The sequence below is a fragment of the Bufo gargarizans genome, chromosome 10 (assembly GCF_014858855.1).
Source record: "Bufo gargarizans isolate SCDJY-AF-19 chromosome 10, ASM1485885v1, whole genome shotgun sequence".
In the NCBI taxonomy this organism is placed as follows: domain Eukaryota; kingdom Metazoa; phylum Chordata; class Amphibia; order Anura; family Bufonidae; genus Bufo; species Bufo gargarizans.
The window spans coordinates 10593417-10616143 of record NC_058089.1 but is presented as its reverse complement, the minus strand read 5'-3'; the positions used below and the strand labels follow the sequence as shown (position 1 = coordinate 10616143).

The window sequence follows — 22727 nt, the reverse complement described above, 5'->3', positions numbered from 1 at the left end:
ATTATCCTGTACCCCAAGTGTCAGTGTCATTATCCTGTACCCCAAGTGTCAGCGTGTCATTATCCTGTACCCCAAGTGTCTGTGTCATTATCCTGTACCCCAAGTATCATTATCTTGTACCCCGAGTGTCAGTGTCTTGTACCCCATCAGGGTCATTATCCTGTACCCCATCAGGGTCATTATCCTGTACCCCAAGTGTACGCGTCATTATCCTGTACCCCAAATGTCAGAGTCATTATCCTGTACCCCAAGTGTCAGTGTGTCATTATCCTGTACCCCAAGTGTCAGCGTGTCATTATCCTGTACCCCAAGTGTCAGCGTGTCATTATCCTGTACCCCGAGTGTCAGTGTCATTATCCTGTACCCCAAGTGTCAGCGTGTCATTATCCTGTACCCCAAGTGTCAGCGTGTCATTATCCTGTACCCCAAATGTCATTATCTTGTACCCCGAGTGTCAGTGTCTTGTACCCCATCAGGGTCATTATCCTGTACCCCAAGTGTACGCGTCATTATCCTGTACCCCAAATGTCAGGGTCATTATCCTGTACCCCAAATGTCAGAGTCATTGTCTTGTACCCCAAAAGTCAGGGTCATTATCCTGTACCCCGAGTGTCAGTGTCATTATCCTGTACCCCAAGTGTCAGTGTCATTATCCTGTACCCCAAGTGTCAGTGTCAGTATCCTGTACCCCAAGTGTCAGCGTCAGTATCCTGTACCCCAAGTGTCAGCGTGTCATTATCCTGTACCCCAAGTGTCAGTGTGTCATTATCCTGTACCCCAAGTGTCATTATCTTGTACCCCGAGTGTCAGTGTCTTGTACCCCATCAGGGTCATTATCCTGTACCCCAAGTGTACGCGTCATTATCCTGTACCCCAAATGTCAGAGTCATTGTCTTGTACCCCAAAAGTCAGGGTCATTATCCTGTACCCCGAGTGTCAGCGTCATTATCCTGTACCCCAAGTGTCAGCGTCATTATCCTGTACCCCAAGTGTCAGCGTGTCATTATCTTGTACCCCAAGTGTCAGCGTCAGTATCCTGTACCCCAAGTGTCAGCGTCATTATCCTGTACCCCAAGTGTCAGCGTGTCATTATCTTGTACCCCAAGTGTCAGTGTCAGTATCCTGTACCCCAAGTGTCAGCGTCATTATCCTGTACCCCAAGTGTCAGCGTGTCATTATCTTGTACCCCAAGTGTCAGCGTCAGTATCCTGTACCCCAAGTGTCAGCGTGTCATTATCCTGTACCCCAAGTGTCAGCGTCAGTATCCTGTACCCCAAGTGTCAGCGTGTCATTATCCTGTACCCCGAGTGTCAGTGTCATTATCCTGTACCCCAAGTGTCAGCGTGTCATTATCCTGTACCCCAAGTGTCAGCGTGTCATTATACTGTACCCCAAGTGTCAGCGTCATTATCCTGTACCCCAAGTGTCAGTGTCATTATCCTGTACCCCAAGTGTCAGTGTGTCATTATCCTGTACCCCAAGTGTCAGTGTCATTATCCTGTACCCCAAGTGTCAGTGTCATTATCCTGTACCCCAAGTGTCAGTGTCATTATCCTGTACCCCAAGTGTCAGCGTGTCATTATCCTGTACCCCAAGTGTCAGTGTGTCATTATCCTGTACCCCAAGTGTCAGTGTGTCATTATCCTGTACCCCGAGTGTCAGTGTCTTGTACCCCATCAGGGTCATTATCCTGTACCCCAAGTGTGTTATTTCATCCCCAGGACGGTCTAGATTTTAGAGACTTTAAAAGTAAAACTGCTGCAGTCACCCTGACCAACCAATCACGACGCAGTCTTCGTTCTGTAGCAGCGGTATATGAAATGAAAGCCGCGCTGTGATTGGCTCGGGGCAGTTACTCCTTTAGACGTCTTTCCTAAAGCTGCAGCCGATTCTGGACACAAGGACCGGACGCTGAATAAATAACCATCAATTTATTGAATCAGTAATAATTTAAGACTCATACAATCAGTTTTGTTTGTATCGACAGTAATAACGATCTCATCCCAATGTGTGAAAAATTCATCACAACTGAAAAATAAACCCAGGCAGAAAGGAAGCCACCGCAAAATACTCGCCCTCCCCAATCTTTCCGTTTTGTTTTTACTTAAAAATTTTTTTTTTTTTTAAAAGGACTAAAAAAATCTCATCAAAATGCAGCAGATTCCTTGGATATTTACACTTTGTTACAATGTGAACATTTACATCTTGAGAACATCTGAGCGAGCGTGATGCATGATGCGTCCCACCCGCGTCACGTACAATTTACAATAAGGGGGGTATATTAATCTTTATTATTCCGTCTCCTTAGAAGAATGTTGCATAGAATCCGGCGGAGATCTGATGATTGACTCTGGAAAAGGCTATTGGAGGTAATAAAACGGAGGATCATTGAGCGATTCTTTGTGTCGTCCAGCCCGGCGCTCCTACAACAGTCTATATACAGTGCTGTATCTGCTGGCGCTAAAATGGCAGAGACGTGGAACACGTGACGTGGTATTAGATTAAAAAGAAAATCTTCCCATTTAATATACATCCAGGGAGACCTGCTTCCTGGTGTTAACCGAGGACAATACAGTGTCATCTAGAACATCCCATCGCGGAGAACAAGTCGTGGTTTATATACAGAGTCTGAAAGCTATAAATATAGATATATGCATCTGTGATATGAGGCGTCCAGCCGTATTCACAGTTGTGGATTTCAGTGCTGGGGAAACTCTCTGCTTGACCAGCTTTGGGCACCGTAAAACCGTTACCGTCCGTCCAGACAGCGTCAACGTGAGATCGCGCGTCTGCTCCGGTCGGTTCATCATAACCTGGTCTAACATGTAGCAGAACGCATGAGGTATAGGAGAACTGCACCAATGTATCGATTTAGAACCGAGGGGGTTTCCCGGGATATTACAGGGGGCGTCCCAGTGTCAAATAAAATTCATAACAGAGCAGGTCCCTGGAGCCAGTATGAGCCCAGTGGTGTCACAGCAACACGCATCTAGGCTAACTGGGAAGTACACCAGATGCGTCTGCGCTACAAGTCCCAGTGTCACCCGGACCGTGGCAGACAGGACCCATCTAGGGAGTTGCAGGTTACCCACCTTGATTATAAGGCATTGACGGGTTAGCACCAAAATGGGGGGAGGTGGTGGTCTGGAGACATCGAGGTGGGAGCAGATGTTTACCTGAGGAAGGACGGGTATGCAGCCCCTGTCTCCCCAATGGACGTAGCTAGGATCTTGCACAGTGCAATACAGGACAGTGTGAGACAAGCCCGTCTACTGCTGCCGCCCCATGGAAGGGTATGGATGACGGGACTAAAATGCACTGCGGTCACCTCATACCAGCCTGTTGCATTTTATTTCCATCTTGTGGGGGGGAAGGGGGGCAGCTATTTGCACCCAGTCTAGTGGTCGCCCCATCATATAATAGATGACCTGCCTTAGGACAGCAGAGGTGGCGGTTCAGTTTTTGGACAATGGTCGTTCCCTATAAAACAACGTCCATGTGGCGGCCGACGAGCCCTTTCATGCTCACGGTATATAGCGGGGGAATGGCGAGCATCCTGCATAGCTGTACAGTATTTGTGGCAGATGCCCCTTCCCCCCAGCAGCACCGGTTACAGAAACCGAGAGCAAGGCAAGCAGCATAGTCGGTGACTATCTGCACTGAGGTTACCTAGTGAAGCTGGTATGGCCAGTACCCCTGTGTGTTTGGTTAGAGCAGCATAGGCAGTGTACCATCCCCCACCCAGGGAGCAGCCCCAGACCTGTCCGTTTATCTTCAGTGTTTCAGGCGTTTCGTCCTGGTACATGTAACACCTGGTCATGTCAAACAGGGTTCAGCAACCTGCACCCTCGCCCGTTTGAAAAGCCTAAAGTGTCTTGGTTGTCCTAGCCACCTGACAGTGGGCGACGGTCACAGCGCAGACTCCAGCGAGGAGTCCAGAATGTCGTCCTGGTGGCTGTTGCTGTTGGAGTCGCTGTCGTAGCTCTGGGGGCTGGAAAAGTTGGCGGCTTCCTGGAGCCTCATCAACATGTTCATCTGAAAAAGCAAAAAATCAGTGTACAGAGGCTGGAAATGAAGCGCTAGCAGAAAATTATGCATCCTCTGCCCTAGTGGCACGAGTGCTACCCGCCCTATAGGCATCTACAGATAAAAGGTATTGGACTCTTACCAGAGGATCTCCGTCCCCATCCCCGGATGGCGCTTGCTTGCTTGACGTCCCCTCCCTGGGAACAGAATACCCGTCAAATCCAACATCTTCTGGCCGCAGCTGGAGCAGAGGTGGCCAATCATGCTGTAAGTGAACAGTGGTCCACGGGTAGGTATCCATAACCCACTTGGCAGGATCTTCCCAGGGTGCTCTTCTGCCATACAGCTAGCGGAGGAATTCAGAGACATGCATGATGGGAAATTCTGTGTGCTGTACATAATCATGTATGACGAGTCTACACCGGAGACCTCTTACCTGCAGGCCTTCTCTGACAGCCTCCAGTAGATAGGGGATGATTGAGTAGTTCCAGAGGTCAGTAAACCAGACCCTTGAGCCGTCCACGTCCATGGGGCAGGACAGGAACAGACGAGGTCCTGGAATAAAGAAAAGCAGACTCCTTTAAATATCAGACTTTAGGTTTACTGTCCCTTTAAATCTGTCATACGTTTATGTGAGAGCGCCAACTACTGGCAGTGAGTCAGAATGACAACTTTCCAGATAATGTCTTCCTTCCTAGAGGTTATTGACCAGTTAGAGGAGATCCACCATGGGTATGGTGTCTAAGGGATCAGTTCATATTCACCACTCACCGATGGTGACATCTGAGGAGCTGTGAGTCTCCAGGAAGCGGTTCAGGTGTTGCCAGACCTTGGGGATCCAGTCTATGATCTTCCCCAGCTCCACGTTCCTTGTTCGGTTGCTCATTTCGGTTTCTATTAACTTCCTCCGGAGATATCGCCCGAGGAAACCTTTGACGGGCTCCGTGTGATTGGCGCATAGCACCCACCTGTGTGACAGGCAAGGCAGATGGTTACAGGGTGGCAGTGGACACATACAATGTATCCAAACATATGACATATAGTAACATAGTATATATCACACAGCAAGCAAACCGCTCTGCAGACCCGGAACGTGTGGGAGAAAGCCGTGTAATGCAGGTATATGAAATACCAGTAACTATACGCCCCTGGCAATTTGTGCAACTGAAAAGGGTTTTCCAGTTCTGCAACTTTCTAACGTACCTTGTTTTTCAATTCTTCTAAGTTTTCAAGATCCCTGCTTACTGTCAATGAATGGAAGCATTCTGAGTTCACACTAAGCAGCAGAAAACCCCTCCACATCATGTCTAGCTCGCACAGGTGTAAGACAAGAGAGCGATCTGATCCACCGTAACGAACCGCACACCTCAGAGACATCAGGATGGGATTTCTGCCTCTGAATGTAAACCAGAATGTGTCCATTTACTGGCTGCAAGCAGAGATCTTGAAATAATGAGGAACCCATTAGAATTATGCAGACTGTTTAATTAATGATTCAAGATTTTAATACTGATGACCCCTCCCTAGGTCATCCGTATCTGATCGGTGGGGGTCTGACACCCAGGACCCCAACCCATCAGCTGTTTGGGAAGGCGACGGTGCTCCTGTAAGCGCCACACCCTTCTCTCTGCTCATCAAGCACAGCGCTATACATTGTATACTGGCCATGCTTGGTGTTGCGGTCAGCCCGATTTCACTTCTATGGAGCTGAGCTGCATATAAGCCTTGTAAGTGATGTCACTCGGCCTACGGAAAGCAGCGAGAAGGCTGCGGCGCTACTGCCTTCTCGAACAGCTGATCGGCGGGGGTCCCAGGTGTCAGACCCCTACTGATCATATACTGATGGACCTATCCAGCGGAACGGTCATCAGTAGTAACATCTCGGAAAACCCCTTTAAGCATTAGAGGGGAGTCCACACTTTGCATCTGCAGTTTTTCCGCCCCCTTACAGAAGACATGGCGGTTTTTAAATTATTTTGAGTTAATTGCAGCAAAACTGCAAATGAAAACCGTAAAATATGGCCTCAGCCTGAAGGTGAAAGGAAATGTGGACAGAGATCTATATCATCATCACAGGACTGGGACGCACCGGAAGTTGTGGTGAAGCTGTAGATTGGGGGTGGAGGACGTTGCCTGGTTCATGGTGCCGATAATGTACGGGCTGCAGACAAAAAAAAAAAGTATATTAATGACATATTTGCATCCACAGAGGCGAACACCCTGCACAGGTCCTGCCTGGAGGGCCCGTATAGGCTGCAGGACACTGGAACCCATAGGACACATTACCATTTGTGGTACTTGCAGTTTAGGAGCCCATTAAAGATCTCGCCCAGGGAGCTGAGGTGGTGCAGGTTGTCCAGGATGATGACGAGGGGCAGGTCCACCGCATTGTTCTCGCTGTTGCACTGATCGGCAAGATTGGAGAGATACTGGCGCAGCTCCTGGAGGACAGAATGGTACCGGCAGTTAGGGAATGGCCTTTTGAGCAGTTCCCTCATGTCAGTGTAGCCCACCAGATGTGGTGTCATTAACCCTTCCTGGAGGAGTCTCTACCTTACTGGACTTGTGATCCACGTTAAAAGTGGCAATAATCCCATCCGTCAGCTCCCGCCCCTCGCGCAGCACCATGTACTCGGACAGGCGGTTGGCCAGGTAGGTTTTTCCTGTCCCACTTGGACCAGACAAGATAATCCTTCTATGCTCTATCAACAGTGAGATGTATCGCTGTAATATCGGTCGAGGGATCAAGGTCTCAAATACCAGGCTGTCCACGCTGTTCTCCGGGAGACCTGGGGGCAATGCAGGGAAGAAATCAGTGCAAACACTGCACAAGGGGGCACAGCCTGATGGCTCCTGAACTGTGTGGCATCCACTGTAACGAGCCTTGCAGCAGCGAGCTCATGCCGCCCTCACATTACCCCAAATCTAAATACTCATACCTTTCAAAGAGACAGAAATGGTGTTATTCTCGCCCACGAGGTACCCGCAGGGGAGCAGCTCAGGGGTCCCGGCTGTGTTTGTCCGCTTGATCTCCCCGATGCTGTAGGCAACGACGCTGTCAGTGTTCAGTCCCAGTTGTGTTACTGGATCCACGTGCACTAAATATTCCTGTGAAACACATCGTGTCGGTGACATGCCCCTTATTTCTTAGGATGCTGTCCCCGTGTGGGGCATCGTTCATTTACCTTGAACAGCCGTCGGACCACGCCATCCAGAACGTCCCACTTTGTTTTGCCGCCCACGCCAATGCAACCGACAAGGAAGACTCGAGGCCGGCATTCCTGTGGGAAAGCCAAAGCCATTCAGTATGTGGCGCTGTGTCCCAAAAATGTTTTTTATTTATTTTACAAAGTGCAGCACAATGGGATCCTCCATGTTGGGACTAATGGGGAGATGTGTCACTGCCCACAATCCTACTAGCGGAGTAATATAATGTGCAGTGTAGGGCTGCAACGAGTACTTGATTAAATCGAGTAATTTGACCCCAAAAAATCCTCGATGCAATTTTTTTTCCCATCGAGGATTCGTTTGTGTCACGTGACTACGGAGCGGGAGTGAAGTTATCTTGTTATTACTCCCCCTCCATGGTCTCCCGCTGGCCCGCAATGCGCTTGGAATACTTACCTTTCCAGCAGGGGGCCTCTCGACACTTCACAGCACGTCCATGGTCCCACGCTGCACTGACCTCCTGACGTATGCATGGCCGTGACCTGACGCTCTGTGTCACGTCAGGCCCAGAGCAGCGCAGAATGATGAAGTGTCGGCGGCGCCACTGCTGGAAACGCAAGTTGGTGACACCGAGGGGATGGGGGCGCGACTAAGGCCGTGTGCCCGGAGTGCACAGCGTCATAGCAACCAATGACGCTGTGCACTCCGGGGGTCAGCAGGAGGGCAGGCTGGGCTTTCACGGACAGCGCGTCCGTGGTTTAACTGAAGTGTGGCCCGGCCTTTGGAGAGAGCCGAAGGCACCGGCGTGGGAGAGAGCCGAAGGCACCGCCGTGGGAGAGAGCCGAAGGCACCGGCGTGGGAGAGAGCCGAAGGCACCGGCGTGGGAGAGAGCCGAAGGCACCGCCGTGGGAGAGAGCCGAAGGCACCGCCGTGGGAGAGAGCCGAAGGCACCGCCGTGGGAGAGAGCCGAAGGCACCGCCGTGGGAGAGAGCCGAAGGCACCGCCGTGGGAGAGAGCCGAAGGCACCGCCGTGGGAGAGAGCCGAAGGCACCGCCGTGGGAGAGAGCCGAAGGCACCGCCGTGGGAGAGAGCCGAAGGCACCGCCGTGGGAGAGAGCCGAAGGCACCGCCGTGGGAGAGAGCCGAAGGCACCGCCGTGGGAGAGAGCCGAAGGCACCGCCGTGGGAGAGAGCCGAAGGCACCGCCGTGGGAGAGAGCCGAAGGCACCGCCGTGGGAGAGAGCCGAAGGCACCGCCGTGGGAGAGAGCCGAAGGCACCGCCGTGGGAGAGAGCCGAAGGCACCGCCGTGGGAGAGAGCCGAAGGCACCGGGGGATAGTGGAGCGGATGGCATTGGGGGAAACGAAGGGTGTTGGGGTCTGATGAGTTTTTATAAAAGGAAAACATTCTATTAATTCATTTTTTCTTATTAGATTACTCTATTAATCGTAAAAATAATCGGTAGAATACTCGATTGCTAAAATAATCGTTCGCTGCAGCCCTAGTGCAGTGTCATCCGTGTATCCATCACTTACCTCTCTCCACTTCATCTCCTCCATGAAGCTGACAATAATCTTCACATGGCGACTTTCCTTGCGCAACGTGCCATCCGCAGAATCGTCCAACATCATGTCTGTAAAATAAACCAGCCAGTCAAGGAGTGAAATAGTTCTCTCTCAAACTAGCAGTCCCCAGCGTTCAGACGTACCATCGCGGTTCAGCCTGGCGCCCTACGGAGGGAGGAGCTAAGAACTCTATGTCCGCCCAACTAACAAGACCGCACAGGTCACGCTCCATCTTTATCTATGTGACCCTTCAATGTATCACCAGTGTAATTACCGAGGCTGGAGGATTCAGTCATGGTTATTCCGGGCTGTGGGAATCCTACGGAATGTCTTGGGGAGGAGGAGATGGAGATCTGAGATGGCGTCCTGCTGCACTTCCCCGTATTTTCTGCCTTCAGGCGATCGTTCTCGGTTTTCAGCTTCTCGATTTCCGTCTAAACAGAAGAAGTGACCATTAGTCTGATCATATGGAGTGATCAGCGGCGTCAGACAGGACGTAGGGAGTCAGTACTCTGCAGGAGGCCATCAATATTAGGTGAATTGCTGATTACAAAAGACAAAAAACTACAGATGTACTACAACTCCCAGCAGTCATTTATGCTATTTAATGTTCAGCTCAGTCACTTACCTCTCTGGGAAATAATGGCCCATACAGGTAAAAGAGATTTTCCAAGATTAAGGCAAGAAAACCTAAAATCATTGTATAATGAAACTGCCATAATTTCCCTCCCAAGATCTTTGCTTGCAGTCATTGAATATCAACATTAATTCAGAACTAAAGATCTGGTACTTCTTGATTTGCTACAATTCTGGTCAGTCTAGACCAGGGATCAACAAGCTCCCGGCATGCACCATTCACTTCTTTGGGAGTTCTGAGAACAGCCAAGGAGGTGAGCATGCTGGGAGTCGTAGTTTCACCACAGCTGGAGTGCCGAAGGTTGCTGATCCCTGGTCTAGACATTCATCTGTGAGCTAAACAGCCTGCACTCCGCACATACACTGTAAAAAACTATCAGGAAAGGAGAGATTTGACAGAGATTATCTACACTTGGTACACTGTATCAAACCCTCAGCTGTGAGGAGTAATATCTACATCTGGTTTTAGCTTTACTGACAGCAAGCAGAGTTCCTGGGAAGGAATGAAAACACAAAGTATATTAGAAAGTAGCCTTTTTTTGCAATGCAATGCCCAAGGGTGATGCTGGGGGTAGTAGGCCTTTCTTCATACACATTAGAGAGGAGCGGTCAGCTGTGTTTTATATGCTCAGAGAAGTAATGACCAGGGAAGGTGGACGTGACGGCTGTCATGTGGTCAGCCCTGGTACTGTGGGGGTCACGGCTCCGTACCTGCATTCTGTTCATGGCCTCACGCAGGGTATCCAGCTGATGCGCCGAGCTCAAGGCCTCCAGTCGGATATCGGTCAGCTTCATCTCCTTGTCGCGGAGTTCGTTGCGCAGCTGCAGGACGCTGTCGGCCTCATTTATCGAACAATCGGAGAGTCTGTAAAATAACGTAAGGTTTATGAAGCCGTGTCCTCACAATCTGCCCGCAGCGAGGGTGGCTGGAAATCCAACCTATACATCACTATTGAGCCAGAACGCAGCAGATTCACGGTCAGATCCGCTGTAATCAGTGCAATGGATATTTCTTCTTCGCTTACGCAATGTTTACAGCAGATAAAACCAGGCATCAGAGGTCCAGACGCTGATCTCGGGACGGATCTGTCTCAGACATTCAAAGGCGCAGCGTCCGTGTCGCGGCCTGCCCTGACAAGATCCTGTGGATTTCTCCAATTGATCAATTATGAATTATACGGTAATTAAACAATTATTGGATTGTAAGCTCCTCCAATTACCGGGACAGGCAGGAGCCTTGCGCTGAGCTCGGCGTCAGGAGGGATGCACTGCAGAGCTCAGTCAGGGAGCAACGATCTGCAGTGCATTAACCCCCGAGGGGGTTATTTGTTAACTATAATGTGCTGTATATATCCATATGGCAGTACATTACCCTGCATACTAACACCACACCTAAGTATGTCCTTCCCTACAAGGAATATGCCCTGGGGTCTTTCAATGGCCCCTAGACTGTGAGCCCATACCGGGCGTTGCCTTCAATCGTGTCACAAGGTTCCCCCCCCTCCCCCCTCCCCAGTCTTTCCTTTTGAATACTGACTGCGGCATTCAGAGGGTTAAACGTGGAGATCAGGGGATCCCGCTAGCTGTTGCCCCGATCACACGGGTACACTTGCTGTGTCCATTCGATCAGGACCTATAGGGAATACAGAGGGGCGCTCTGACCTCCCCTTATTAGCCAAAGAGGATATTACTGGTTACACTGGAGGACCCATACTTCATGAACCAGGATGATCAGGATGAACCATTCACTTACATAGAGCTGGACTGGGAGCTTCTCATGAGCGGGGTAGACAGAATAGTGTTATGTGGCAGCTTGGGGGAAGACGGTAGCGAGCAATCGGTCATTTCCTCAATGTCAGAATGGGAGGACGCGGACTTGGGAGACTTCTTCTTGCCGAATGCTTGTTTGAAGGAGCTCCTCAGCTGTAAGAAGAGAGAGATTATGAGGAGCAGCGGAGCCCGAGGCTGGGAGATGGAGCGCGAGGTGGGGGATGGGATGAGCGGCTGAGGTGAATGATGACTATAAGTTGAAGAATGAGCTGGTGGTGGAGGAGGTGATGGAGGAGATGATGTGCTGACAGGAGGAGTGACGGGAGGGCCGCAGACCTTACCTCATTCACCTGGGACAGGACAAGCAAGCAGAAGGGAACAGGACGGGGAAAAAAAAGACAAAAAAAAAGGACAATTTAAAACCGACAGGAAAATGCCATATGCACCAAATTCAGACAAAAACCACAGGAAGATTTCTGGAGATCCGGATCCTAATGCAGGAAATCTAGGACACGGGGAGCGCCGATCGCACACACAGACATATTCTCCGAATGATGGCGGATCTGAGCACTGGAGGTCAGCAGAAATATCTGACCCGGGAACTTCCGCTTTGACCAACAACAGCTTGAACTTAGGGCGACCCAAGTCAATAAAATAGGTGAAAGGAAAATGTCTCCCTTCTAATGTCTGTGTGCATGACCAGCAGAAAATTAATAGAAGCAAGCGAATTACAACAAGGGTTAAAGGGGCAGTAAACCTAAAGTCTGGAGTTCTATCACCGCGTTGCGGTGTTATAACGGGAGCGGCTGGAATCGGTCACATGGAAATGCCTCTGGAGATGTGTGACCTCAAGTAGTTATCATGGGGCAGGACTGGAGCAGCTGATAACAGAAGGCAATTGTTTGGGGACGTTAGGTGTAGTGTCCATTTAAGAAACAACTAACAGATTAATAATCCGTGAAGAGAGAGAAAACCAAATGAAAGCACAAGACAAAAAATAAATAAAAATGCGATGGAATAAAAAAAAACGAAGTTTCCAAATGATTGCAGCTCAGCATCATATAAGTGAATGAGCCTGAGCTGCAATACCACAAGTAACCTGTTCACAGGGGGGGTGCTGGTTTAGTACGACCCCTTGTGTCAGGTTGAACACAGGTGATGAGAGGAAGGGCTGACGACTTGTACATGACACAGTACACCCCAGTCACCGCCTGACGCCCGATCTACACACCCAGTTCTTCCGATTCTTCTTCTTCTTGGAATCGCTTTCCACGTTGCTGCCCACACTGGAATGGCTTGTGGCACTGTTAATGCTGGAGACGCTATCAGACGAGTGCTGCCGCCGGATCCGCAGGTCAGCTGACTGGGTCGTCCCACTTCCTGTAAGGGGGGGGGGGGAATAATTGTCAGGTAGTGTATCAGATGTAATCCTATTACAATGCAAAATGCAACAAATGCTCTAAAAAAAGAGGCCAGCAACCTCCGGCAGTCCTGAAACTACAACTCCCAGAATCCTCTTTTCACTTCTATGAGAGTTACAAGACCAGCGGAGTAAGTGTGCATGATAGGAGTTGTGGTTTCACAGGAGCTTGGAGGGCTGACCCCTGCTCTAAAGTGTAGCCTCCCCACAGCGCCACCTACAGTCAAAGTGTAAGCTGCAAGATCTAGGCCTCGTTTTCAGAGGGCAATTTAAGCTTCTCCCCCCACACAAAATAGAGAAGCATCAAGATTTACGGTCGCCCGCTCCTTCGTCATCAGGTACATGGGCGGTTTCCTGGGCCGGGGCTATGGTTACACTACTGGGCATCCATGGCCTTATAATTGCAGACAGGCAGGGAGCAGATTGCATCAGAAATTACCTGGAGGCCGCACACAGCCCAGGGGGGACGCAGCTGGCTATTATTACCTTTGCAGCTGAGCTCCGGGGTGTTGATGACACCGTTAATGGCCGCCTGCGCGGCCGCGTTCTGCTTCTTCAGCTGCTCTATGGTTTTCCTTAACTCATTCAACTCTGAATCCTGCAAAAAAAAAAAAATAAGATAAATGTTCAGGCTGTCAGATTCACAGTCTAAAGCCTGCGGCTCTCTGTGACTACAACTCCCAGCAGTGCTGACCTTTTGCTCTGCCGTCATGGTGAGACTCTGCAGCCGGATCGTCATGTTGCTCAAACTTTGTTCAAAGGCAGCAACAAGATGAGCCTAAAATAATAAAAAACACACAAGAGTAAATAGCAGGGCCTGAAAATGTCTCGTCACATCCAGGGGTCCACCGACGAGTATGGGGGTCTCCACAGCGTCTATGAAGATCTGACAGGTTGGAAATTTTTGGATTCAAAATTATTTGAAGATAAGAAACATGCAAACATGGTTGACACCTAACATTTGCAATAGCTTTTGGTTCATCGGGGTGTGAATATTTCTGCAAGAAAGGGCTACTAAAGTAAACATGGAGGATGGTGGGGGTTTCTACATGTGAGGTGCGAGGGCCGGACGAGGACCCAGCATGTGAATATGGAATGTGTCTGCTAGGTGCGGGAATGTCACACACAGGCTGTGTAAAAAAAAAGTCCAGGATCATCACTACTGCAGTCTGCTGAGCTTGTGCTTATACACAGCAGCCTATCAGAACAAGCAGAGCTGCAATGTAAAGCATGGCGGCAGTCAAACCAGCATTCTGAGGCAGTTTTAGGACTACTTCACATACCAACAAGCAATGTAGTCAAGCTGTGGGTCACTGACCATAGTTGTGCCTAAATGGAGAAGGGCTGCAGTGCAAAGCAGGAGGGACACACTAGAAGCCTGAGCCCCTGATTAAACACGAGGTAGGTTTCAGACTACCTCATACTACATCAGACATTGCAGTTAAGCTGGAGCAACCCTGAGATATTTATATAGAAGGTCAGACAATCCTTTTACTGGATGGGTTGTTCCTTTGAGATTCTCAGTGTGATGCGTATAAGGGAACATATGGAGCCTCTACATCAGAGGCCGGAGAAACAATATGGAGGATTACCATCCTCTGAGTCACTGCAGCTGCTTTATTTATAGATCGCCCACCTGCGCCATAGAGAATCACTGGACAATGTCAGTATACACCGCCATATAGGGACACACGTAGACGTGCACAGCGTCTGCTCCTGAGGAACCTCACACCCTGCTTCTGCTGTTCACCTAAAACATGCTCATCAGAGCGCGACAAATCCTCCGTACAAACATTTACAGAGAAAACAAAGACCAGCAGGATGTGTGCGCTCCGCGAATTGTGCCGCTAACACAACAGATACGGTGGGAGAATTCGCTCAAAGCTGCCCACTGGACAGAATCTCACAAAGCCCATCATCTGCTCATCCGTCGAGATGTGAAAGACGGCGCCTTGTTGGAGGAATGTGAATTAAAGGGTCACAAACCCTAAAGTGAGAAGTATTAAAGGACTGCACGATAACAGGGGGCAATAGACTGTATTCTCCTGTCCTACAGTCATCCTCTCCCCTGAAATGGCTGATAACAGGGGGCAATAGACTGTATTCTCCTGTCCTACAGTCATCCTCTCCCCTGAAATGGCTGATAACAGGGAGCAATAGACTGTATTCTCCTGTCCTACAGTCATCCTCTCCCCTGAAATGGCTGATAACAGGGAGCAATAGACTGTATTCTCCTGTCCTACAGTCATCCTCTCCCCTGAAATGGCTGATAACAGGGGCAATAGACTGTATTCTCCTGTCCTACAGTCATCCTCTCCCCTGAAATGGCTGATAACAGGGGGCAATAGACTGTATTCTCCTGTCCTACAGTCATCCTCTCCCCTGAAATGGCTGATAACAGGGGGCAATAGACTGTATTCTCCTGTCCTACAGTCATCCTCTCCCCTGAAATGGCTGATAACAGGGGCAATAGACTGTATTCTCCTGTCCTACAGTCATCCTCTCCCCTGAAATGGCTGATAACAGGGAGCAATAGACTGTATTCTCCTGTCCTACAGTCATCCTCTCCCCTGAAATGGCTGATAACAGGGGGCAATAGACTGTATTCTCCTGTCCTACAGTCATCCTCTCCCCTGAAATGGCTGATAACAGGGGGCAATAGACTGTATTCTCCTGTCCTACAGTCATCCTCTCCCCTGAAATGGCTGATAACAGGGGCAATAGACTGTATTCTCCTGTCCTACAGTCATCCTCTCCCCTGAAATGGCTGATAACAGGGGGCAATAGACTGTATTCTCCTGTCCTACAGTCATCCTCTCCCCTGAAATGGCTGATAACAGGGGCAATAGACTGTATTCTCCTGTCCTACAGTCATCCTCTCCCCTGAAATGGCTGATAACAGGGGGCAATAGACTGTATTCTCCTGTCCTACAGTCATCCTCTCCCCTGAAATGGCTGATAACAGGGGCAATAGACTGTATTCTCCTGTCCTACAGTCATCCTCTCCCCTGAAATGGCTGATAACAGGGGGCAATAGACTGTATTCTCCTGTCCTACAGTCATCCTCTCCCCTGAAATGGCTGATAACAGGGGGCAATAGACTGTATTCTCCTGTCCTACAGTCATCCTCTCCCCTGAAATGGCTGATAACAGGGGGCAATAGACTGTATTCTCCTGTCCTACAGTCATCCTCTCCCCTGAAATGGCTGATAACAGGGGCAATAGACTGTATTCTCCTGTCCTACAGTCATCCTCTCCCCTGAAATGGCTGATAACAGGGAGCAATAGACTGTATTCTCCTGTCCTACAGTCATCCTCTCCCCTGAAATGGCTGATAACAGGGGGCAATAGACTGTATTCTCCTGTCCTACAGTCATCCTCTCCCCTGAAATGGCTGATAACAGGGGGCAATAGACTGTATTCTCCTGTCCTACAGTCATCCTCTCCCCTGAAATGGCTGATAACAGGGGGCAATAGACTGTATTCTCCTGTCCTACAGTCATCCTCTCCCCTGAAATGGCTGATAACAGGGGGCAATAGACTGTATTCTCCTGTCCTACAGTCATCCTCTCCCCTGAAATGGCTGATAACAGGGGGCAATAGACTGTATTCTCCTGTCCTACAGTCATCCTCTCCCCTGAAATGGCTGATAACAGGGGCAATAGACTGTATTCTCCTGTCCTACAGTCATCCTCTCCCCTGAAATGGCTGATAACAGGGAGGCAATAGACTGTATTCTCCTGTCCTACAGTCATCCTCTCCCCTGAAATGGCTGATAACAGGGGGCAATAGACTGTATTCTCCTGTCCTACAGTCATCCTCTCCCCTGAAATGGCTGATAACAGGGGGCAATAGACTGTATTCTCCTGTCCTACAGTCATCCTCTCCCCTGAAATGGCTGATAACAGGGGCAATAGACTGTATTCTCCTGTCCTACAGTCATCCTCTCCCCTGAAATGGCTGATAACAGGGGGCAATAGACTGTATTCTCCTGTCCTACAGTCATCCTCTCCCCTGAAATGGCTGATAACAGGGGCAATAGACTGTATTCTCCTGTCCTACAGTCATCCTCTCCCCTGAAATGGCTGATAACAGGGGGCAATAGACTGTATTCTCCTGTCCTACAGTCATCCTCTCCCCTGAAATGGCTGATAACAGGGAGCAATAGACTGTATTCTCCTGTCCTACAGTCATCCTCTCCCCTGAAATGGCTGATAACAGGGGCAATAGACTGTATTCTCCTGTCCTACAGTCATCCTCTCCCCTGAAATGGCTGATAACAGGGGGCAATAGACTGTATTCTCCTGTCCTACAGTCATCCTCTCCCCTGAAATGGCTGATAACAGGGGGCAATAGACTGTATTCTCCTGTCCTACAGTCATCCTCTCCCCTGAAATGGCTGATAACAGGGGGCAATAGACTGTATTCTCCTGTCCTACAGTCATCCTCTCCCCTGAAATGGCTGATAACAGGGGGCAATAGACTGTATTCTCCTGTCCTACAGTCATCCTCTCCCCTGAAATGGCTGATAACAGGGGGCAATAGACTGTATTCTCCTGTCCTACAGTCATCCTCTCCCCTGAAATGGCTGATAACAGGGGGCAATAGACTGTATTCTCCTGTCCTACAGTCATCCTCTCCCCTGAAATGGCTGATAACAGGGGGCAATAGACTGTATTCTCCTGTCCTACAGTCATCCTCTCCCCTGAAATGGCTGATAACAGGGAGGCAATAGACTGTATTCTCCTGTCCTACAGTCATCCTCTCCCCTGAAATGGCTGATAACAGGGGCAATAGACTGTATTCTCCTGTCCTACAGTCATCCTCTCCCCTGAAATGGCTGATAACAGGGGGCAATAGACTGTATTCTCCTGTCCTACAGTCATCCTCTCCCCTGAAATGGCTGATAACAGGGGGCAATAGACTGTATTCTCCTGTCCTACAGTCATCCTCTCCCCTGAAATGGCTGATAACAGGGAGCAATAGACTGTATTCTCCTGTCCTACAGTCATCCTCTCCCCTGAAATGGCTGATAACAGGGAGCAATAGACTGTATTCTCCTGTCCTACAGTCATCCTCTCCCCTGAAATGGCTGATAACAGGGGCAATAGACTGTATTCTCCTGTCCTACAGTCATCCTCTCCCCTGAAATGGCTGATAACAGGGGGCAATAGACTGTATTCTCCTGTCCTACAGTCATCCTCTCCCCTGAAATGGCTGATAACAGGGGGCAATAGACTGTATTCTCCTGTCCTACAGTCATCCTCTCCCCTGAAATGGCTGATAACAGGGGCAATAGACTGTATTCTCCTGTCCTACAGTCATCCTCTCCCCTGAAATGGCTGATAACAGGGGGCAATAGACTGTATTCTCCTGTCCTACAGTCATCCTCTCCCCTGAAATGGCTGATAACAGGGAGCAATAGACTGTATTCTCCTGTCCTACAGTCATCCTCTCCCCTGAAATGGCTGATAACAGGGGGCAATAGACTGTATTCTCCTGTCCTACAGTCATCCTCTCCCCTGAAATGGCTGATAACAGGGAGGCAATAGACTGTATTCTCCTGTCCTACAGTCATCCTCTCCCCTGAAATGGCTGATAACAGGGAGCAATAGACTGTATTCTCCTGTCCTACAGTCATCCTCTCCCCTGAAATGGCTGATAACAGGGAGGCAATAGACTGTATTCTCCTGTCCTACAGTCATCCTCTCCCCTGAAATGGCTGATAACAGGGGGCAATAGACTGTATTCTCCTGTCCTACAGTCATCCTCTCCCCTGAAATGGCTGATAACAGGGGGCAATAGACTGTATTCTCCTGTCCTACAGTCATCCTCTCCCCTGAAATGGCTGATAACAGGGGGCAATAGACTGTATTCTCCTGTCCTACAGTCATCCTCTCCCCTGAAATGGCTGATAACAGGGGGCAATAGACTGTATTCTCCTGTCCTACAGTCATCCTCTCCCCTGAAATGGCTGATAACAGGGGGCAATAGACTGTATTCTCCTGTCCTACAGTCATCCTCTCCCCTGAAATGGCTGATAACAGGGGGCAATAGACTGTATTCTCCTGTCCTACAGTCATCCTCTCCCCTGAAATGGCTGATAACAGGGGGCAATAGACTGTATTCTCCTGTCCTACAGTCATCCTCTCCCCTGAAATGGCTGATAACAGGGGCAATAGACTGTATTCTCCTGTCCTACAGTCATCCTCTCCCCTGAAATGGCTGATAACAGGGGGCAATAGACTGTATTCTCCTGTCCTACAGTCATCCTCTCCCCTGAAATGGCTGATAACAGGGGGCAATAGACTGTATTCTCCTGTCCTACAGTCATCCTCTCCCCTGAAATGGCTGATAACAGGGGGCAATAGACTGTATTCTCCTGTCCTACAGTCATCCTCTCCCCTGAAATGGCTGATAACAGGGAGCAATAGACTGTATTCTCCTGTCCTACAGTCATCCTCTCCCCTGAAATGGCTGATAACAGGGGGCAATAGACTGTATTCTCCTGTCCTACAGTCATCCTCTCCCCTGAAATGGCTGATAACAGGGGGCAATAGACTGTATTCTCCTGTCCTACAGTCATCCTCTCCCCTGAAATGGCTGATAACAGGGAGCAATAGACTGTATTCTCCTGTCCTACAGTCATCCTCTCCCCTGAAATGGCTGATAACAGGGGCAATAGACTGTATTCTCCTGTCCTACAGTCATCCTCTCCCCTGAAATGGCTGATAACAGGGGCAATAGACTGTATTCTCCTGTCCTACAGTCATCCTCTCCCCTGAAATGGCTGATAACAGGGGGCAATAGACTGTATTCTCCTGTCCTACAGTCATCCTCTCCCCTGAAATGGCTGATAACAGGGAGCAATAGACTGTATTCTCCTGTCCTACAGTCATCCTCTCCCCTGAAATGGCTGATAACAGGGAGCAATAGACTGTATTCTCCTGTCCTACAGTCATCCTCTCCCCTGAAATGGCTGATAACAGGGGGCAATAGACTGTATTCTCCTGTCCTACAGTCATCCTCTCCCCTGAAATGGCTGATAACAGGGGGCAATAGACTGTATTCTCCTGTCCTACAGTCATCCTCTCCCCTGAAATGGCTGATAACAGGGGGCAATAGACTGTATTCTCCTGTCCTACAGTCATCCTCTCCCCTGAAATGGCTGATAACAGGGGGCAATAGACTGTATTCTCCTGTCCTACAGTCATCCTCTCCCCTGAAATGGCTGATAACAGGGGGCAATAGACTGTATTCTCCTGTCCTACAGTCATCCTCTCCCCTGAAATGGCTGATAACAGGGGCAATAGACTGTATTCTCCTGTCCTACAGTCATCCTCTCCCCTGAAATGGCTGATAACAGGGAGCAATAGACTGTATTCTCCTGTCCTACAGTCATCCTCTCCCCTGAAATGGCTGATAACAGGGGGCAATAGACTGTATTCTCCTGTCCTACAGTCATCCTCTCCCCTGAAATGGCTGATAACAGGGGGCAATAGACTGTATTCTCCTGTCCTACAGTCATCCTCTCCCCTGAAATGGCTGATAACAGGGGGCAATAGACTGTATTCTCCTGTCCTACAGTCATCCTCTCCCCTGAAATGGCTGATAACAGGGGCAATAGACTGTATTCTCCTGTCCTACAGTCATCCTCTCCCCTGAAATGGCTGATAACAGGGGCAATAGACTGTATTCTCCTGTCCTACAGTCATCCTCTCCCCTGAAATGGCTGATAACAGGGGCAATAGACTGTATTCTCCTGTCCTACAGTCATCCTCTCCCCTGAAATGGCTGATAACAGGGGCAATAGACTGTATTCTCCTGTCCTACAGTCATCCTCTCCCCTGAAATGGCTGATAACAGGGAGCAATAGACTGTATTCTCCTGTCCTACAGTCATCCTCTCCCCTGAAATGGCTGATAACAGGGGCAATAGACTGTATTCTCCTGTCCTACAGTCATCCTCTCCCCTGAAATGGCTGATAACAGGGGGCAATAGACTGTATTCTCCTGTCCTACAGTCATCCTCTCCCCTGAAATGGCTGATAACAGGGAGCAATAGACTGTATTCTCCTGTCCTACAGTCATCCTCTCCCCTGAAATGGCTGATAACAGGGGGCAATAGACTGTATTCTCCTGTCCTACAGTCATCCTCTCCCCTGAAATGGCTGATAACAGGGGGCAATAGACTGTATTCTCCTGTCCTACAGTCATCCTCTCCCCTGAAATGGCTGATAACAGGGGGCAATAGACTGTATTCTCCTGTCCTACAGTCATCCTCTCCCCTGAAATGGCTGATAACAGGGGGCAATAGACTGTATTCTCCTGTCCTACAGTCATCCTCCCCCTGAAATGGCTGATAACAGGGGGCAATAGACTGTATTCTCCTGTCCTACAGTCATCCTCTCCCCTGAAATGGCTGATAACAGGGAGCAATAGACTGTATTCTCCTGTCCTACAGTCATCCTCTCCCCTGAAATGGCAGATAACAGGGGGCAATAGATCACATTCGCAGTGACATAAAGCTGGTAATACATGAGGCCATCACTGTAAAGGGGTACAGCATCATTTTATAGGGGTACAGTATCTCCCATTGTACCACATAAAGGGTGATAGAAAAATAATAACAACAATGTCCCCTTTATTACTGACACTAGAAGGGCGATCACTTACGTTGGCACTGAGCTGGGTTGTCAGGGCGGACACCTTTTCCTGGGATGCGTCCAATTCTCTCCTTAACTTGCGGATCTAGAAAATAACCCACAAATTGTTAAATGCCGCGGCCTCACACAACGTGCAGTGGAATATAAAGCAAGACTGACGATCACACTGACGATGCGCACCTCTGACTGGCACTTTTCTTCTGGCTGCAAAAGATAAAGAAAAACCCCATTAAAATGACAATGCGGCGGCGTGGACCTCCGATTTATCTTCATGGCCTATAAACAGCCGCAGGAGACAGAGCGGCGCCGACTTGTGCAATTTCCCTTTTTTGGGCAGGTTTTTAATGAAACCTTACTGCCTTAGATGAGACACTGGCAAGAACCCCTCCCCCCCCCCCACCCCATAATGATGGGTGCCGCAGACGTTTAACACCCAAGTCATGAATTTACAAGGATCCTGATTAACGTCTCACATTCCTGCGAGAAGGACGGGCCGCACAGCACAATACACTCCCGCTGGTCACCAGAGCTGCACTGCTGGGAGGGGGCAGGACCGGGGATTTACAGGGGGCATAAAATGGGTACATTTAATGGGCTTTCCTGAAGTCCACCCCTGTAACCAGTCCTGTAAATTAATAATCCCCTGATGATATGTGCCTTCAGCTCCAATGCGTATCTGTGTCTCGATGGTTACAGACTACAAAACAAACCGTGTAGTCTGACCCTGAAGTAACACTACCTTCAAGTCTGCAATAGGGGACAGATGGGTGACAATAATACACAGGGGGTGTGCAGTCTGTCACCACAGAGACACATCAAGATACAAAGGAGCTGCATACAGAAAACCACTGAAGATTATTCATTAGGGGTATCTGCAATGGTTTGCAAAAAATAAATAAAAAATCCTAGGTATAAATAACCCCTAAGGGGTGGGGTTGGGGTTATTAGCATTTTCAAATTTGCCCTTTTGCTGCTCCTCTGTGGAAAGATTGGGGTTTATAGGACTCCGGAGAGTCAAGGCGACATCAGAATGGAAAAGCAGAGGAAACCCTTTAAAGTTGGGATGCTCAACCTGCGGCCCTCCAGCTGTTGCAAATCTACAACTCCCATTATTCCCGGACAGCCTAAAGCTATCAGCCTACAGAAGGGCATGGTGGGAGTTGTAGTTTTACAACAGCTGGAGGGCCACAGGTTAAGCATGCCTGCTTTAGACAAGTGTTATAACTGAGGATTCCTCACATGCTGCGAATTCCCAATTAAGCTAATCCCACCGACTGGCCGCTGACTACTTTACATGTCGGTGTATGGGAGGCGGGGGTGTCAGCTTATCTGTGGGCCCCATAAACCAGGGATCAGCAACCTCTGGACTTTCTTAACTGTTCTTGTAACTCCCATGGAAGTAAAAGGAGGATTGTGGGAGTTGTAGTTGGAGAACAAGCCGGAGTGCCGGAGGCTGCCGATCCCCGCCATAGACGACAGT

General features: G+C 49.4%; 1 protein-coding gene across 1 annotated transcript in view; it reads right to left on the bottom strand.

The window, feature by feature from the left end:
* Positions 1-1916: 1916 nt before the first annotated feature.
* NAV2 (neuron navigator 2) overlaps positions 1917-22727 on the bottom strand; it is a 161822-nt gene continuing 141011 nt past the window's right edge. Inside the window, 19 exon segments of the mRNA XM_044270784.1 lie at positions 1917-4035; positions 4169-4372; positions 4463-4581; positions 4798-4994; positions 6116-6187; positions 6313-6467; positions 6580-6815; positions 6966-7134; positions 7212-7307; positions 8727-8824; positions 9031-9190; positions 10104-10257; positions 11146-11315; positions 11504-11512; positions 12394-12542; positions 13069-13180; positions 13277-13360; positions 21258-21332; positions 21428-21451. Of these exon segments, the coding sequence (XP_044126719.1) occupies positions 3910-4035; positions 4169-4372; positions 4463-4581; positions 4798-4994; positions 6116-6187; positions 6313-6467; positions 6580-6815; positions 6966-7134; positions 7212-7307; positions 8727-8824; positions 9031-9190; positions 10104-10257; positions 11146-11315; positions 11504-11512; positions 12394-12542; positions 13069-13180; positions 13277-13360; positions 21258-21332; positions 21428-21451 (2409 nt within the window). The 3' untranslated portion in view covers positions 1917-3909.